Source organism: Elgaria multicarinata, chromosome 5 (genome assembly GCF_023053635.1).
Source record: "Elgaria multicarinata webbii isolate HBS135686 ecotype San Diego chromosome 5, rElgMul1.1.pri, whole genome shotgun sequence".
NCBI lineage: Eukaryota > Metazoa > Chordata > Lepidosauria > Squamata > Anguidae > Elgaria > Elgaria multicarinata.
This window is the reverse complement of record NC_086175.1, coordinates 8,706,179-8,722,263: the sequence shown is the minus strand read 5'-3', so window position 1 is coordinate 8,722,263 and position 16,085 is coordinate 8,706,179. Positions and strand designations below refer to the sequence as shown.

The 16,085-nt window shown below is 43.5% G+C and overlaps 1 protein-coding gene across 1 annotated transcript in view; it reads right to left on the bottom strand.

Moving 5' to 3' along the window:
- OLFM4 (olfactomedin 4) overlaps nt 1–10,719 on the bottom strand; it is a 33,309-nt gene extending 22,590 nt beyond the window's left edge. Inside the window, exons 1-3 of the mRNA XM_063127379.1 lie at nt 10,615–10,719; nt 7,711–7,773; nt 2,884–3,036 (exon numbers count right to left, since the gene is read on the bottom strand). Of these exons, the coding sequence (XP_062983449.1) occupies nt 2,884–3,036; nt 7,711–7,773; nt 10,615–10,704 (306 nt within the window). The 5' untranslated portion in view covers nt 10,705–10,719. The remainder of the gene's footprint in view (nt 1–2,883; nt 3,037–7,710; nt 7,774–10,614) is intronic.
- Between the last annotated feature and the right edge of the window lie 5,366 nt (nt 10,720–16,085).

The window sequence follows — 16,085 nt, the reverse complement described above, 5'->3', positions numbered from 1 at the left end:
GTGCTGCTGCTTGCACCAACTGCCAAGGCAGGCACACCCAGGCAGGGCAAGAGGAGCTTGGGGGGTGCGGGCAGTGGTGGGGGCTGCAGCTGCAACAGAGGAGGAGCGAGTGAAGGAGCCACTGGCCAATTGACCAACCTGAGGGAGCAAGCGTGGGTGGGTGGGTGGGTGGCACACCGCCTCGCTTGAGGCAGCAATAATTATTTGGCCTGGTCTGCCTCAAAGTGATGAAGTAAGTGTAGGCAAAATCATTTTATATGCACTCCCTAGCATCTGCAACAAATGAATCATTGGGGGGGGGGGGTGCATAGGTGGGGGTAGCTCCCTCCACACACACACAAACACAATTATTGAATTACGGGGGATAGATTGTGCTAAGAGGAAGCTTCCTTTAGGCTCAATCACTCCTTCCAAGGGATGAAGGCAATAGCCAGACTTCCCTTCCACCCCAAAGCAACACTGGGGAAGGGATTTGGCATGGAGAGCGCAGTATCAAAGGGGACCCCAGTCTCTTAGACCACGTCCTCCACCAGCGGTTCTTTTGAAGGCTCTAAGACACAGCCATGACCTGTCCAGAGTCACCTCTCCTGCTGCGTCCTTCTGTTGGCCCACTTTCTGCAGAGCCAACATAATTCCCCTGTATGTTGCCCTACGCAGCCTCGGGATGTCCCCCAGCCGCATGAGGGAACCCAGCATGTGTAACCCTCAACCCAGGCCGTTTTGGGTGTCTGAGGGAGGAGGAAGGGAGTGTGCGCCTATCCCTTCTATTATTATTTTTTCTGCAAGGGCTGGGGGGCTTTGCGTGTCATAGTGCCATTTACTTCAAAGAACATTGTTTAAACAAAAACAAATGTTTCCAGAGGACTGTCTCTGCCTCTCCCACTACCTCCCTGTTGTAGGGTTTGTTATGCGTAAACTTCTTATCTCGCCCCGATTATACTGTGAGAAAGTTTATGAATATTTATGGTGAGAATTTATAATTTAGTGCTCTGTCTTTCCTCCTGATTAATTCAAGGACACTTCATTTGTTACGACGTCTGGTTCCTGGAGCAGTCAAACCATTTCTCCTGGACACCTAATTGAAACCCTGCATATTTTTCATCAAGCAACCAATGTCAAATGCTGGTTCTTGGCTGTGCAAACATTTTTTTCAGCTTCCTGGAGATTACAGAAGTTGAGGCTTATTTATGGGTGTTTTCTTGAATTTTTCAAGGGAAATGGGAGCTGGATTCCTATAGCAAACAACCCAAACAGCAGAAGGCTAAGGAGCTTTACTTTAATTAGGATGCATCATGGCATCACGAAAACATTTCACTGTCACACAGCTTTATATATTAGAAAGAACTGTTGATTTTTTTCCCCTCTTAAAATATTTTTAGCAAGAAAAGGGGAGCATCAAGCTATTCTTGCCCTTCTCTTCAATGTGAGTTGATCACCTTTTTGACCGCTTGTCATTTGGTTTTGCCCATAAGCCATCTGTCTGCCATAATAACAGAAGTTTCCCCTGAGGTTACAGTAAAAGTAAGACTATTTCGGAATCCACCGACCGCCCCACCCCACCCCCGCAAAAAACCTGCTTTTTCTCACAAATAATTTCAGCTACAGTATGTACCTAAAGTAGGACTGTCGGCCAATTAAAAAAGGTGGAAGCATCATCTGCTTTTTAACCACTTAATTTAGCAATGATATTTAAATAAATATGCCTTGGAAGAAACCCTTTAGATAGGCATCTTGTTGAGATTTTGAATGAAGTGTAAATTTGTTTACAGTGTGATGAGCCAACGCAATCATGCATTCTTTGAAGGAAAAAGCGACTTTAATGTTGTAATAAGATGGGGAGGAGGGACCATGATGGCCTTTCATGGATCCCTTACAGCCAAATGATTCTAGCCCTATCGGGTGGTATTTAAACTTGTTAGCTCAATATGGGATCAGGGATGTCCCAAGTACCTCCACGTCCCCATATTCCATGTGCCAAGTAGCTCTGCCCCTAGGCGTCAATGCATATGGTGTGAATGTCTTCAGGAAGAGGCTTTTGCCCATACAACTATGCAAATGGCAGCTTCCAAATGAGCTGGAACCCTGCGTTACCAAGGTTCCTGCTCATGTGTACAGACAAATCCCCACTGTGTTAGGCCAATGGCTCTTAATGGCCAATAAACATCTAAAGAGATGCCTCTTACCCCCATTTTCTCCCTCTCCTCAAAGAAATGTGCCCATTCAGCCTGGCAAAATGCAAGAGGTTTGGGAGAGTTGTGGCTGAAACAGACTCAGGCAAAATCAGGAGAGGAGAAAGCTTAGCTGGAGCATGTTTAGCGCACAATAAGCCCAGCTAGAAATCTAATGGGGAGAGCTGTAGCTGTTGGAGTGTTAATACTATGAATGCGCATCTATGCTCAACCTGAATATATGTGTGAATAAATGACCACATACCACACAGAAACACCATGGAGCCTCCAGTGCTGCGTTCCAAGGAAAACAAACCTGGGTGAGCGCTTGCACCCCCAGAGTTCTCACCACTCAGAGAATTGGGGTGCAAGGATGAAACCTTTTTTTTCCCCATTTCCAATTATCTTAACACACTAGAACCAAAATAGCCTCAACCAATAAACAACTTGCAGCCCTGCTAATTAAGGCTGGCCCTTGCAGATTAATCAACCAAAGCTTTAGGTGCTTAATCAAACCTATCTGATTGAAGCTTGTAGTCCTAACACAAAGTTTCCAATTAGCCCAGAAAAAAGGACAAGAGACTGTGTAAAGTCATTGGGGGGGGAATCCACTTAGAAGTGTTCCTGCACACCCTCCATTAAAATGAATGGGAGCTGGGCTATTTGTTCTTTGGACTTGGTAACAATATTTCATTTTTTTAAAAAAATCACTTACTTTGGAAAGTTCACTGTCAAATTTCTTTGAGAGCTGCTGGGCTATTATTTCAAGCCTCTCCATCCTCTGCACAGGAAATGCGGTATCTGGCAGATACACTGAGCACTGGCACACTCTATGGTCATCCAAAGCGCCGGTCACATTGGCAAAGGGCTGTAAGAAGATTGAAGTTGGGGAAATTTCAGTAAGCCCCCTGGAAGGCGGCATTTCTCCCTTACCATACTTGAAGTACAAACAATATAACATTCTTCAGACATAAACAAAGAGCTATTTGTGCAGTCTTGAGAGGACAAGCAGACAGGATGTTACATTGTGAACAATTTTCGATTTGAACCCATGTTCAAAGACTAAAGCATTTTAGGCGGAGGAGGAAGAGGAAGAAGAAGAAGAAGAAGAAGAAGAAGAAGAAGAAGAAGAAGAAGAAGAAGAAGAAGAAGAAGAAGAAGATTCTCCTAAATTGATTCGTATATCAAAAATTACCAATTAAATCTATTTCCTCAACTGAAAAATTATAATGGAAATAAAAAACTGATATTTGTTGATAGTTCAAAATAAACTTGTACGTTCCTCAGTGCTGGAAATCTCGCCTTTTAGTAGATAGCACATTTATGCCTTATAAGGCTGTGTTCTAATAGTCTGTGATTTTATGTATTAGACCTAATATTTACAATACATTTACTTCTTTGGTGGATAGAAGGCCCCTAGTCCTCTCCTGGTGTATTAGAGGACACAAACCTCAGCTCAGTGCCCACTCATGGGCCAGTGAGCTTTTCTAAACATGGCTATTAATTTGCTGTTATCTAATTTTGGTTTCATCATACCATTGAAATCCACACTCTACATGAAGAGCATTTCCTTTACATAACCCCTAGGTGGCATTATGGTATAGCAAAATAGCACAAATGGGCAAGAGGAACAAGTGTTTTCTTTCACTTTCACAATTAAATGCCACATTTCCCCGGATCAAAAACAAAACAAAAAACCTCCTTAGCGCAGTGCTCTTTAGACACAGAAGTGAAACTGGAGGGTCATGATGGCATCTGAGAACCCTGGACAAGCACATAATAAATGCCTCATATAGAAAAGCCCAAGTCTGTGACCATTTCAGCAGAGGTTGAACCTGGCTACACATTAACGGGAGAGATTCCTTCTTAGTAGAAGCTTCCCTGCCTGTTGCCTTCACCACCACCCTCCCCTGCTCTACACAACCTCCAGTGATCCTTCCTTCCCAAGAAAGCTAAACCTGAGTAAGTGTTTCACCCCTGAAACATATTGTGGCTCAGAGAAGTGAGGCACACAGAACAGTACTATAGGCTTCTCAAAAGACATGCAGAGAAAGCTGTAGAGATGGCAAAGCCTCTGGCCATCATTCTCCTTCAATGGTTTGGCCCTGCTTATCTTATCTTCCCATCACAGCTAATTGCATCTACTCCACAATTAGACCTAAAATAGGCACAAGTAAACAACGGACTGAGAAAGGCACGATACTTTCCAGCGTTCTCGGCCAAGGGGAATCTCCAGAATTCTCAATGGTCAGAGCCCGGCTTACCTGGGTCTACTTGTCACATGGTGACTATTAATGTGTAGCCAGGTTCTAAATCTGTGGTAGCGAAGTCAGCCAATGTCAGGGGTGGAGTGTACACCACTAGCACCTTGTTCAAAATTGCAGGTGCAACTCTTACTTTCACCCCATCAGGGAATACACCCGAAAAAGAAAAGGGCTGTTCTCAGAGACACTATTAGAGGTAGGGCCTAATCCTCCAGGTAATCCCAGCCATTAAGACTCAAGCCTACTTCTCTCCTCACAGCCCCATCCTGGAGTCTATATCCTGGGCCGGATCTACTGCTTTAAAGCGCTTTATAACAGTAGTGACAACTGTTGGGGCCCAGGACACACAACATATACAGTTTTCAAACCGTTTTCAAAGTGTCATAGCCTGATGGTGTAGATCTGGCCTAGGAATGCTTGAGGGTTTTGTTCAGTTTGCGTTTTTAAGTGAAGCAAACTGGTTTGCATTTCCTGGACTAATACTCAGATTGGATTCCAGTTATCATTCATTTTTTGCACTTCTCTGAATTTTGTGATACCATTCTCAGCTTAAGAAATGCACCAACGTATATACTGGTTTCAAAACGTTTTCAAAGCGCTTTAAAAGCAGTAGTGTAGATCCTCCCTGGCCACGCTTAAGTGTGACAGAATGTTGTGCACCATGATGGTCAAGGCTAGATTAGAATGGAAGGTTGTTTTTCCCTCCCTGCTTTTTAAGCAACAGATTACATTTATTATTAAACAAAATGTATTCTAAAGTTGGATATATATTTTAAAGCACCTGAGGAAAAATTCTCTACAAGTTCTGAAAACCTTGTGGTGAAGTAAGAAGCAAATAGAGCAGCAGGCACAGCAAAGCAGAGCAGCATGTAAACAGAACACAAGTCTTTTGCAAAGCAGCTGCATTCAGAATGAGCCAGAAGAATACTTTGAAGTGACATCAGTTGCTGTATACATATATATATACAAACTCCACAGATTTGTGAACTATGCAAACTGTTCATGTACATGCAAAAGAGAATTTATTCACTGGAGACTCCATCCCGCTTCTCATACATCTCCACAGGCAGGCAAAAGATGTAGATTATGCAAAGTGGCGAAGCTATGGACAGTCAATACAGAGAGCTCCATAGCAACACTTCCCGGTGAGAAGGAGGAGGCGTGCTGCAAATTAAACTGTCCCTGATACAGCACAGATGTGGGCTACTGTACAGATTGCTGGGATCAGCGTTTCCCAGCCCCCACGCAGGCCTTGTTGTACTCTGGTTGGCCCTGGCCATGAAGGTAGTGGCTGTAGTGGTGGCAGGCAGTGGCAGCACTTTGAATCAATGGGAGGTGGCTGGGAGCCACCATTTAACTTTCATACAATTCCTCTGATGAAGAATCACTCAAAGGCATCATGGGGAATTGAAATGATGCTGCCCAGTTTCCAGTGCTGGCTGAAGTCCACCAGCTAGATTATTTTTTCAAAGGTACAGCCATGACAGGCATCAGTGGTGGGCCCCACCAGGTACCTGAGGATGCCACATGGTGAAGCCGGGCCTGCAGATGGCACAGGTATGATTCTGCTGGGTGGACAAGGGAACATTTGGCTGTCATTTGGGGACTTCTGCGTAATGTGTGACATCTCCTTGTTTGAATGCCTTTAGAAATAAGATTAGGGAGATTCATGGAAGAAAGCTCGATCAAAGGCTTTCAGCCATGGTCCCTGAACAGAGCCTTGGTATTCAGAAGTAGCATCGCTCCAAATACCAGACACATGGGGCAAAGGGCAGTGGGAGGCAAAGGACCTTGATGCCCTGCTTGAGAGCTTCTTAAGGTATCTGGCTATTTGGTGAAGAATGCTGAACTTTTGACCCAAAAGCAATTTGCATCTTCCTAGATGTCTTCTGAGTACTTCAGAAGAACTCAAGACCTGCAAATCTACCCTTAACCCCCAAAAGTATCCTCCCAATATGATATTACTGATGGTGATCAACCCACTGCTGCCAACTCTATATCCACACCATTAGGTGAATCATTGTTATATTAGATTATTAGATTGGATATAAATACCCTTAGAGCTGGAACGCACTTGGTTGGATCACTCTAGCTGGGAGCACATCTTCAGCCTTTTTAAATAGAAAAAAAAACACCTAGTGGGCACTAAGTTTAATGTTCCATTAGTGTTGGGCTGTGGCTGCTGCTAGTACTGGGCTTTTGAAAATCTGCTTCTTCTTTTCTTATTCAGAAAGGTCCAGACTTGAGTTGATTGATTTCATCCAACTACAAGCTTAATTTACCAACGCTGCAATTACACCATTTCTCTACAGAAGTAATATCAAAGCATTTTACCTCAAGGTGACTGTGAGTGTTTGGCTCTAGAAGTCGGGAAGTTGAGTGGACGGGTGGAAGAGTAGCATCCTAGAAGAGAGATACAAGTGTTGTTATAAAAGAGTCCTTCACTGATAACGAGCCAAAAACCCATCTTGGAATAGCGGGGTGAGCGAGGAAGGAGAACTTCTCTCCTGCAAAATGGCTGAGGGGTGCAGTACATTTCTGCAGTCTGTGCAAAGATGCACATTGTATATATTAAGGTGTGTGGATGTGGGTGTGGGTGTGTACACATACACACAAACTCCCTCTGTTGTTAATGTCAGGGATGGAGGAAATTTCAAGAAATGTACAGATTTACATTAACGTGTGTGTGTGTGTGTGTGTGTGTGTAGCTTTCTTACTTGGACTAATGGACAAACAAATAAAAGAGAAGGGGGAACTTTGTTTTTGTACATGGTAACGGCAGCAAGATTGCTATTCGCACAGAACTGGAAGAATGAAACAACACCAATAATGGATGAATGGATGTTGACGATGTTGGAACTTGCAGAGATGGCAAAACTTACAGTGATAATGAGAGAAAGCAATGTGTATGTTGGAATGGAAACCTTTGATAGGATATTTGAAAGAGACAGAGAAAAATGATGGATTTGTTTGTGGATTTTAGTATTAAGATGGTGGGAAAGAGAGGAAAGAAGCATAACTCTGTGAATCCAATGTATAATTCTTAAATTATAAGAAAAATTGAATTGGATGGATATATACATGGTAATTAAGTAATTAGTGGGCATTTTTGGCATGAAGAGGGCAAAAAAATGTATCTTAACCTCACCCTTAAATGTTTTTAGTGTAATTGTAGTTGTTATACCTTTGTTTGGATGTATTATATGTGATGTCTGTCTAGATGCTGTTGGGAAAAAAATAAAAAAATAAAAATTAGAAGTAATATCAAAGCATTTTACCTCAAGGTGACTGTTTGGCTCTAGAAGTCGGGAAGTTGAGTGGACGGGTGGAAGAGTAGCATCCTAGAAGAGAGATACAAGTGCTGTTATAAAAGAGCCCTTCACTGATGACGAGCCAAACACCCATCTTGGAATAGCAGGGTGAGCGAGGAAGGAGAACTTCTCTCCTGCAAAATGGCTGAGGGGTGCAGTACATCTCTGCAGTCTGTGCAAAGATGCACATTGCATACATTAACATGTGTGTACACACACATACACACAAACCGGCTCTGTTGTTAATGTCAGGGATGGAGGAAATTTCAAGAAACGTACTGTTTTACATTTCCCTGTAGGAGTGAATGAGACTTTCATTTATATTAGGGAAAGTAACTGGGGCACAGTGGGGCACAACCACTGGGGCAGGACTAAGAGCTCCACCACACCTCCTTTTTTTCCACCTCCATTTCATTAGCACATCAAATGCTGGTCACTTCCACATGCGTGCACTGTTGCACTACTTTGCCTTGTTCACCTTTTCAACCATGCCGGCTCACACTTCCTGGTATTGCTGCCCCACCCTGCCTCTTCTCCTTTCCCTCCAGTTCATTGGTTCTTGTAGCTGATAGACATTCTGATGGATGTGGGCACCTCCCACCTCCACCCCGCTCTGGTTTTGTTGTCTAAAGTTTCGTGATTTAGCGTTTCATTGGCTGGGCACCTCTTACAGCAAAAAAAAAAAAAATGGAAGTTGAAATGCGTGGATGATAGAGCAATGAGAGTGCAGTTGGAGCAGCAAAAGTCCATTCGACCAACTCGGCACGCTGGAGGAGAACCGCCCCGCCCTCTTCTTTCATCAGTGAGATCGCCCTTCAACACACACACACACCAGAAGGGACATTCTGTGACATAGCGCAAGGACAGCAATACACGGGGACGGAAGGGTAGTTTTATCCCATTTGGAGAAAAGATACTGCACTTTCCCTGCCCCAGAAAAACACGGAAAATGGAGGAGAAGAGGCGCGATGACTGCAGGAGAAGGACAATGTCACGTGAGGATAATGAGGCAAAACGGTAAACAAGGCAAGACGAAAGCGCAATAAAACGCTAGTGTGATGGATCTCTAATGCTGCTCCCTGTCCCTGATGACTCAAGTTGTCCCTGATTACTCAACCATTGAGAATCTAGCTTTCTCCTATCTGCATAGCCCCACCTCTTCATCTGCATAACCTCTTCCTGGGTTTTCAGTGATGGGGTATAGAATGTTAGCTTTTATATCATCACATAAAATAAACCCACATTTCCTTTTAATAGTAAACTCAATGCTCCCGTTCCTATAGTAGTGAAGCCAAAACAAACAGCAAGCTTGGGAGAACCACAAGAGCTTCAGAAGTACAAAAAAAATACCAAAAGGGGGCATCCCCCTCCACCATCACCCCCAAAAGCCCAGCCCAATGAGGACTGAGCATGCCAAGAGTCACAGAACATTGAGTGTCAACTGGAAAAGAAAGATGGAAAAGTGAGCGGGGAAGAGTGAATGGCTTGAACCACTAACAGCTTATAGTTTGCCAGAAGAAGGCATAGCTAGCTGGCACCCCAAACAGGAGCACTCCAGTTAGGGGGCAAGGATACATTTTATTGCAGGAGCCACTTGTTCCTTCTAATAGCAGACTCTGGTGGTCAAGTATCTATCAGTCTGGAAGCAAGACAAGAATCTGAGAAATCCCTAGGTATGCAGAAGTTTATTCATCTGACATATAGCTATGCAATGTTCAGGTTTGGGTTTGACAGCTTTCTAGTGCTGTATACCACAGCACAGGAAGATGTTTGGAGGGGAGGAAGAAAAAAGATTCCCAAACCTGAATCTCCTTTTCCCCCTAAGAGAAAAGAATAGCACTATAAGACTCCAGGTTCAAGCTCACTGGAGCTCTGAACAGGAGCATTTGCCTTAGAGGGTGAAGAAACACTGCAACGTTATGTTTCATGCATTCATTTGGGTATATGTGACTGCGTAGAGCAGGAGTTCCCCTGGCACCTCCACCATCACCACCTGCAGTCTGACATGGTACAGTCCAATAGCAGTTAATGTTTCTGTGCAGAATCATCTGTGAGACAATTCTTACATATATGCTAAGAGGACTCCCAAATTCTGGCCCTATTAGCTTTAAACAGATACGCACGTGTAGCTGATATAAATGCATATTCTTCCCTTGTTAACTCCTGCTTCAGTTTTTGATTTACAGATTGTAAGGCCCTAGGGATGGGAGCCTGTCCTCCTGTACTTTTCAAAGCACAATGCATGAAATGGTAATAATAATAAAATAATCACAACACTGCCTCTGCGTCCCTCTTTCCTGATGTCCACTTCTACAGCATATGATTCCTGATGAGCTAGCAAATCATTTAGGGTAACCATACGGAAAGGAGGACAGGGCTCCTGCTTCTTAACAATTGTATTCCTTTGTATGCATGCAGCTCCTGGTGAAATTCCTTCGTCATCACAACAGTTAAAACTGCAGGAGCCCTGCCCTCTTTTGTAGAGTGACCAGATACAAAAGAGGGCAGGGCTCCTGCAACTTTAACAGTTGTAATGAAGGGGGATTTCACCAGGTGCTGCATGCATACAAATGACACCTGCTGAAATTCCCTTTTCCTGTACCACTGTTAAAGATACAGGAGCCCTGTCCTCCTTTCCATATGGTCGCCCTAACTGAGACCTTTGATCTCTCCTAAAATTAAAACCTCGTCTTGGCCATCTTTATCCTCTTTTGGAGAATGTTTCCTTATGAACCTAACGCTGCAATTCTACACGCAATTCCTTGGACAGAGGAGACACCTTTGAATAATGTCATCCAATTAAGCCTACCCAGAATGCAGAAAGAAGAGGGCTAAAATAGCTGAAGGCAATCCACTTGAGACATCTCTTACCTCCTCTTTTGGCCCTGATGGCGTAGTGGCACTTGCTGTGAGGGCACTTTGCAGAAGCAGCAGCAGCCCAACTGCCTCAATGAACTTCATCTTACCAGCCTAGACAGATGTGACGAAGAGCAGCGAGGGAAGCCTCTTTATACTGTGACCTGGGGATTTCCCTCTGAGGAAAGAGGAAAGAAAGAGGAACTTGGAGCAATTGCTATTGACTTTAGTGGTCACATAGATGGATGACAAAATCAGCAGAGTGAGTCATGTTCCACCAGCAACTGAACAGGAAATTTATTTCTTTGTTCAATGTTTCTTCTTACAAGAGCAGTCATTGTGGTTAGAAGCTGATCATAAAGATTAAAAGGTTATCAACTATCAGGGATGTAAAAGAAATGTGTTTCAGTTTGTTTTCAGTCAGGGTTTTACCCTGTTTGCACCTTCCTGACTGAGCACAGACTGTGATTTATTTCAAAATAAGTAACTTCCAAAAATGCACACAATTGATGCAAACATTTGACAAATATGCAAGAAAATAAGCACATTTTTTTTGCATAAAATTAAAATTAATTTTTTAAAAAAAATGCATAAAGGGGAAAAAAACCAAGGCTCTCAATCTGATATGCTCTCAAGTGGGGACAAACTTTGAGATGGAATTTGGAAAACTTCAGCAAGCTCCAGTCTGAAATTAGAATTAAACTATGGGAAAAGTGATGTTGTAGTCACTTCACCCCACTGACAGTCTGACAAGTTAAAGGTTACAACTAGGAGTAAACTGAATGACAATCCATTACAATTTTGGAAACAAAAAGGAAGATTTTAGACAATACAAAATGCCCCCTGCCCCACAATAAAGTACAGTGGACAGGCAGGACGTGTCCACATCAATCATCTATCCCTGACAGTTTGGGGAATGCTTATTTCCCCCAATATGGTGTAAAAATGGCATATACATAGCCAGCACACTGAATCCTAATTGGACACTGAATAAGCACCCACAGAGCAACTGCCTACTTCATTGTGGGATCACAAATTCTGTCAAATAATCCCATGTAACACAACATCCACCCCTCTTTCTAGAGTAAGTTTGAGTTAAGAAAACACAATCACCCAGAGCTTCTCTACACACAGGAAAAATCCTGCAGCCTTACCAGGGCTTTGGCTATGGGGCGGTATATAAATGTTATAAATAAATAAATAAATTTTGTCCTCACAGTCTTCCTACCATCGTGACACGCAACCACATGATTTTGAATTGAAAACTTCCCTTCTCAGAAAGACTCCATTATGTTTAATGAGGCAGCGCCTTTAGTGGCAAAGACATCCCATGATATCCCAGATAATACCACACTGACCCCGTTCAGACGAAATGCTAAACCATGCTGCTTAACCACAAAATGGTTAATGGAATCCTTAAACATGGTTTATGGTGTCATCTGACACACGTTTTCCCTAACCATCTAGCCCATTAACCACATTGTGGTTAATGGTTATGCTCACTAACCACGTTTTGCAACATGGTTAGCAGCACTAACCATGGCTAAAAGTGTCATCTGACACATGTCTGTGGTTAAGGGGCTGTGGTTAAGGGGTTAAGGCCTGATTAGAGCTTCCAGTACAGAGTTGCCTAACTAGGCGGGGCCACTCTAGCCAGTGGGCTCTATGGCTGCTCTAGACTGCTGATTTGATATGCTTGCTGCTGCTGCCATTTTGTGTTTCGCATTAGTTTTTTTGGAGTGATTTTTGCTCTTCTTAGCAGAGCAGGCCTACAGTAGAGCTTTTTAAATACGCCCTTGCAATTTCCCTGTGCAAAGCATCCATTTCTCCTATCTCGTTGAAGCGCCATTACACGCCTCAGGTTCTGATTACTGTGGCAGCGCTGCCTGATGACGCTGCTAGCATGGCCGTCCCGGAAGGCTTCCGCCTCCCCTGTGATGACTGTAGAGGTATAGCAGGCACGGCGATGGAGAAAGCAAAACGGGGTGATGCATGCTTGTAATTGCTGATTTCATTGGTGCCTGAAATGACGTCTGTAACTTCCAGTGTTCCTAGCTCTAGGGCTTTTGGGATACAGGGTGGATCAGTTGGAGGAATCAGGTGCTCCACTAACCACATTGTGGTTAGCTTGTGGTTAAGGAAAACTTAACCACAAAAGGGTTAAAAGTGTTGCCTGCAAGCATTCAATCTCAAATTACAGTTTGAGATTGATAAACAAATGGTCAAAGAACACCTAATTTCCTTGAATGAGTTCAAATCTCCAGGGCCCGATGAACTGCATCCTAGAGTAATGAAGGAGCTAGTGGAAGAACTCTCAGAACCTTTGTCTATTATTTTGCAAAATCATGGAAGACGGGTGAGGTGCCGGACGACTGGAGGAGGGCTAACGTTGTCCCTATCTTCAAAAAGGGCAAAAAGGAGGAACCTGGGAACTACAGACCAGTCAATCTGACATCCATCCCTGGGAAAATTCTGGAGCAGATTATAAAGAAGTCAATCTGTAAACACCTTGAAATCAATGCGGTGATCACTAGAAGCCAACATGGATTTGTCAAGAACAAGTCCTGTCAGACAAATTTGATCTCATTTTTTGATAAGGTAACCTCCCTTGTGGACCGTGGGAATGCTGTGGACATCATATATCTTGACTTCAGCAAAGCTTTTGACAAGGTACCACATGACATTCTGATTAACAAACTAGCTAAAAGTGAGCTAGATGGAACAACTATTAGGTGGATTCACAGTTGGCTACAGAATCAGACTCAAAGAGTACTTATCAATGAAACCTTCTCAAACTGGGGAGTGGCAACGAGTGGGGTACCGCAGGGCTCAGTCCTGGGCCCAGTGCTCTTCTACATTTTTATTAATGATTTGGACGAGGAGGTGCAGGGAACGCTTATCAAATTTGCAGATGACACCAAATTGGGTGGGATAGCTAATACCCTGGAAGACAGAAACAAACTTCAAAGTGATCTTGATAGGCTGGAGTGCTGGGCTGTAAACAACAGGATGAAATTTAATAGGGATAAATGCCAAGTTCTACATATAGGAAATAGAAACCAAATGCATAGTTACAAGATGGGGGATACTTGGCTCAGCAATACTACAAATGAGAAGGATCTTGGAATTGTTGTAGATCGTAAGCTGAATATGAGCCAACAGTGCGATATGGCTGCAAGAAAGGCCAATGCTATTTTGGGCTGCATTAATAGAAGTATAGCTTCCAAATTATGTGAGGTACTGATTCCTCTCTATTCGGCCCTGGTTAGGCCTCATCTAGAGTATTGCGTCCAGTTCCGGGCTCCACAATTCAAGAAGGACGCAGACAAGCTGGAGCGTGTTCGGAGGAGGGCAACCAGGATGATCAGGGCTCTGGAAACAAAGCCCTATGAAGAGAGACTGAAAGAACTGGGCATGTTTAGCCTGGAGAAGAGAAGATGGAGGGGAGACATGATAGCACTCTTCAAATACTTAAAAGGTTGTCACACAGAGGAGGGCCAGGATCTCTTCTCGATCCTCCCAGAGTGCAGGACACAGAATAACGGGCTCAAGTTAAAGGAAACCAGATTCCAGCTGGACATCAGGAAAAACTTCCTGACTGTTAGAGCAGTACGACAATGGAATCAGTTACCTAGGGAGGTTGTGGGCTCTCCCACACTAGAGGCCTTCAAGAGGCAGCTGGACAACCATCTGTCAGGGATGCTTTAGGGTGGATTCCTGCATTGAGCAGGGGGTTGGACTCGATGGCCTTGTAGGCCCCTTCCAACTCTGCTATTCTATGATTCTATGATTCATTCTGCGTGTGGTTAGTGTTAACCACATCTGAACACGGTTAAGCTAACCGCAAAGCCCAGAGTGTCGTCTGAACCAGGCCACTATCTCAATTTTTTAAAAAGTGAGATTCCCTGGGGATAGTGCGGGAGAGGACCTAGATCGTGTAATGAATCCACAAGCAGATCTGTGAGTGGCCAATCACAAGCATTTATAAAAGTTTCAAAATGTAGCAATGTCCAGCAAGAAAGGTTACGCAGCTGCAAACAAATGAAGACAGAATGTCCTGGAAGATTAGTTCACTCTTTGAGGAAAGAAGGAAGCCACAACATATACAACCTATTTCACATATTCAGATAATTAGAAAATTAAACATTAAAAATGTTTAATTAACAACATGTCTGGGGGATTCCCCCTACATTCCCCTTGGCCTGGCTTAGGGATTTCCCTCCTGCCTTTTCTTGATGCACCATAGAATCATACACAGAAACCTCCCAAACAGATCAACAATATCTATTCAACGACTTTTGACCGGGGCAGATGAAACCGTCTCAATGCCTTAAATTGTACTTTCAATCATAATTTATGAAGAACAAGTAAATAGTATGCACAGATGAGAAAAACAGGTAAGCAAAATGCACAGATGTCTAGTTTGAGGAGAATTGACAGTGCAGCCTCTTTTGTTTGTGAGGCACCTCAGAACTGCTGCTTTGTGGGCACATATTAATGAATACAGTGCAGGGTCTGCTGTGTTTAAAGTTTGAGCAAGTGCCACACATTGATGCATAGTGCTCTGATTAAAGGAGAATTACGAGGCATTTGAAAGGTCCTGGGAGTTTTATCACTTGTATTGATGGCATAAGCACATGCCACAAGTGACACACTGCTGCAATTGTGGGAGAGGGCAGAGGACAGGCTGCTGTTTCAGGTTGCGTTAAAGGGGGGAGCTGATAGCTGCATGCACACCTTCACAGCTGTGCAAGAATGCACTTTTTAAAATTAATTGCATGGATATTCACAGCTGTGCCTTTAAAAAATGATAGATTTCCTGTCCACAAATCCTACCCCCACCTGAGGCCGGTTCGGAGCAGAGGGCTTCATAGCAATCTTGAATTTTTGTGAACTGCCCAGAGAGCTTCAGCTACTGGGCAGTTTAAAAATGTAATAAATAAATAACCTGGACCCTCTTATTTTAGAAATTAGCACTTCATAGGCCTGAGGCAGATGGATCTATCACTGCCTTTCCCTTTCTGTCCCCACCCTCCACTTCCATTTCCCCCTCTTCAGTAGTGGCAGCTACAAAGGCCGCCTCATCTATCAGTAACTCAATCTGAGGGATATGGCCTCAGAGCATTTTGTGGAAGGTGGCCTCAGAGACCACCCTGTGCTGCTGTCACTTTGCCACAACGGTGCCACAGATTGTTGAAAGTTCCTTTAAAGTTTGAAGTAACTTTGAAGATTAAAATTACTTTAGGAAAAAAGGAGAAACAGGTTTTCAGGATGCAAATAATTTATTTTCACAAAGCCCGACGTGTTTCAGACTGTACTTTATTTAAAGGCCTTCCTCAGGGGGCTGTTAGAAGCTAGAGTCTGCAGAATTTCCTCTAGCAAGATAATTATTTCCTGTGATAAGGACCACATGCCCAATGCATTGCTCTGAGCGGTATTCAGAGCCCAAACAGCCCAGCAATGATGAAAGCAAAATGGCAGGCAGT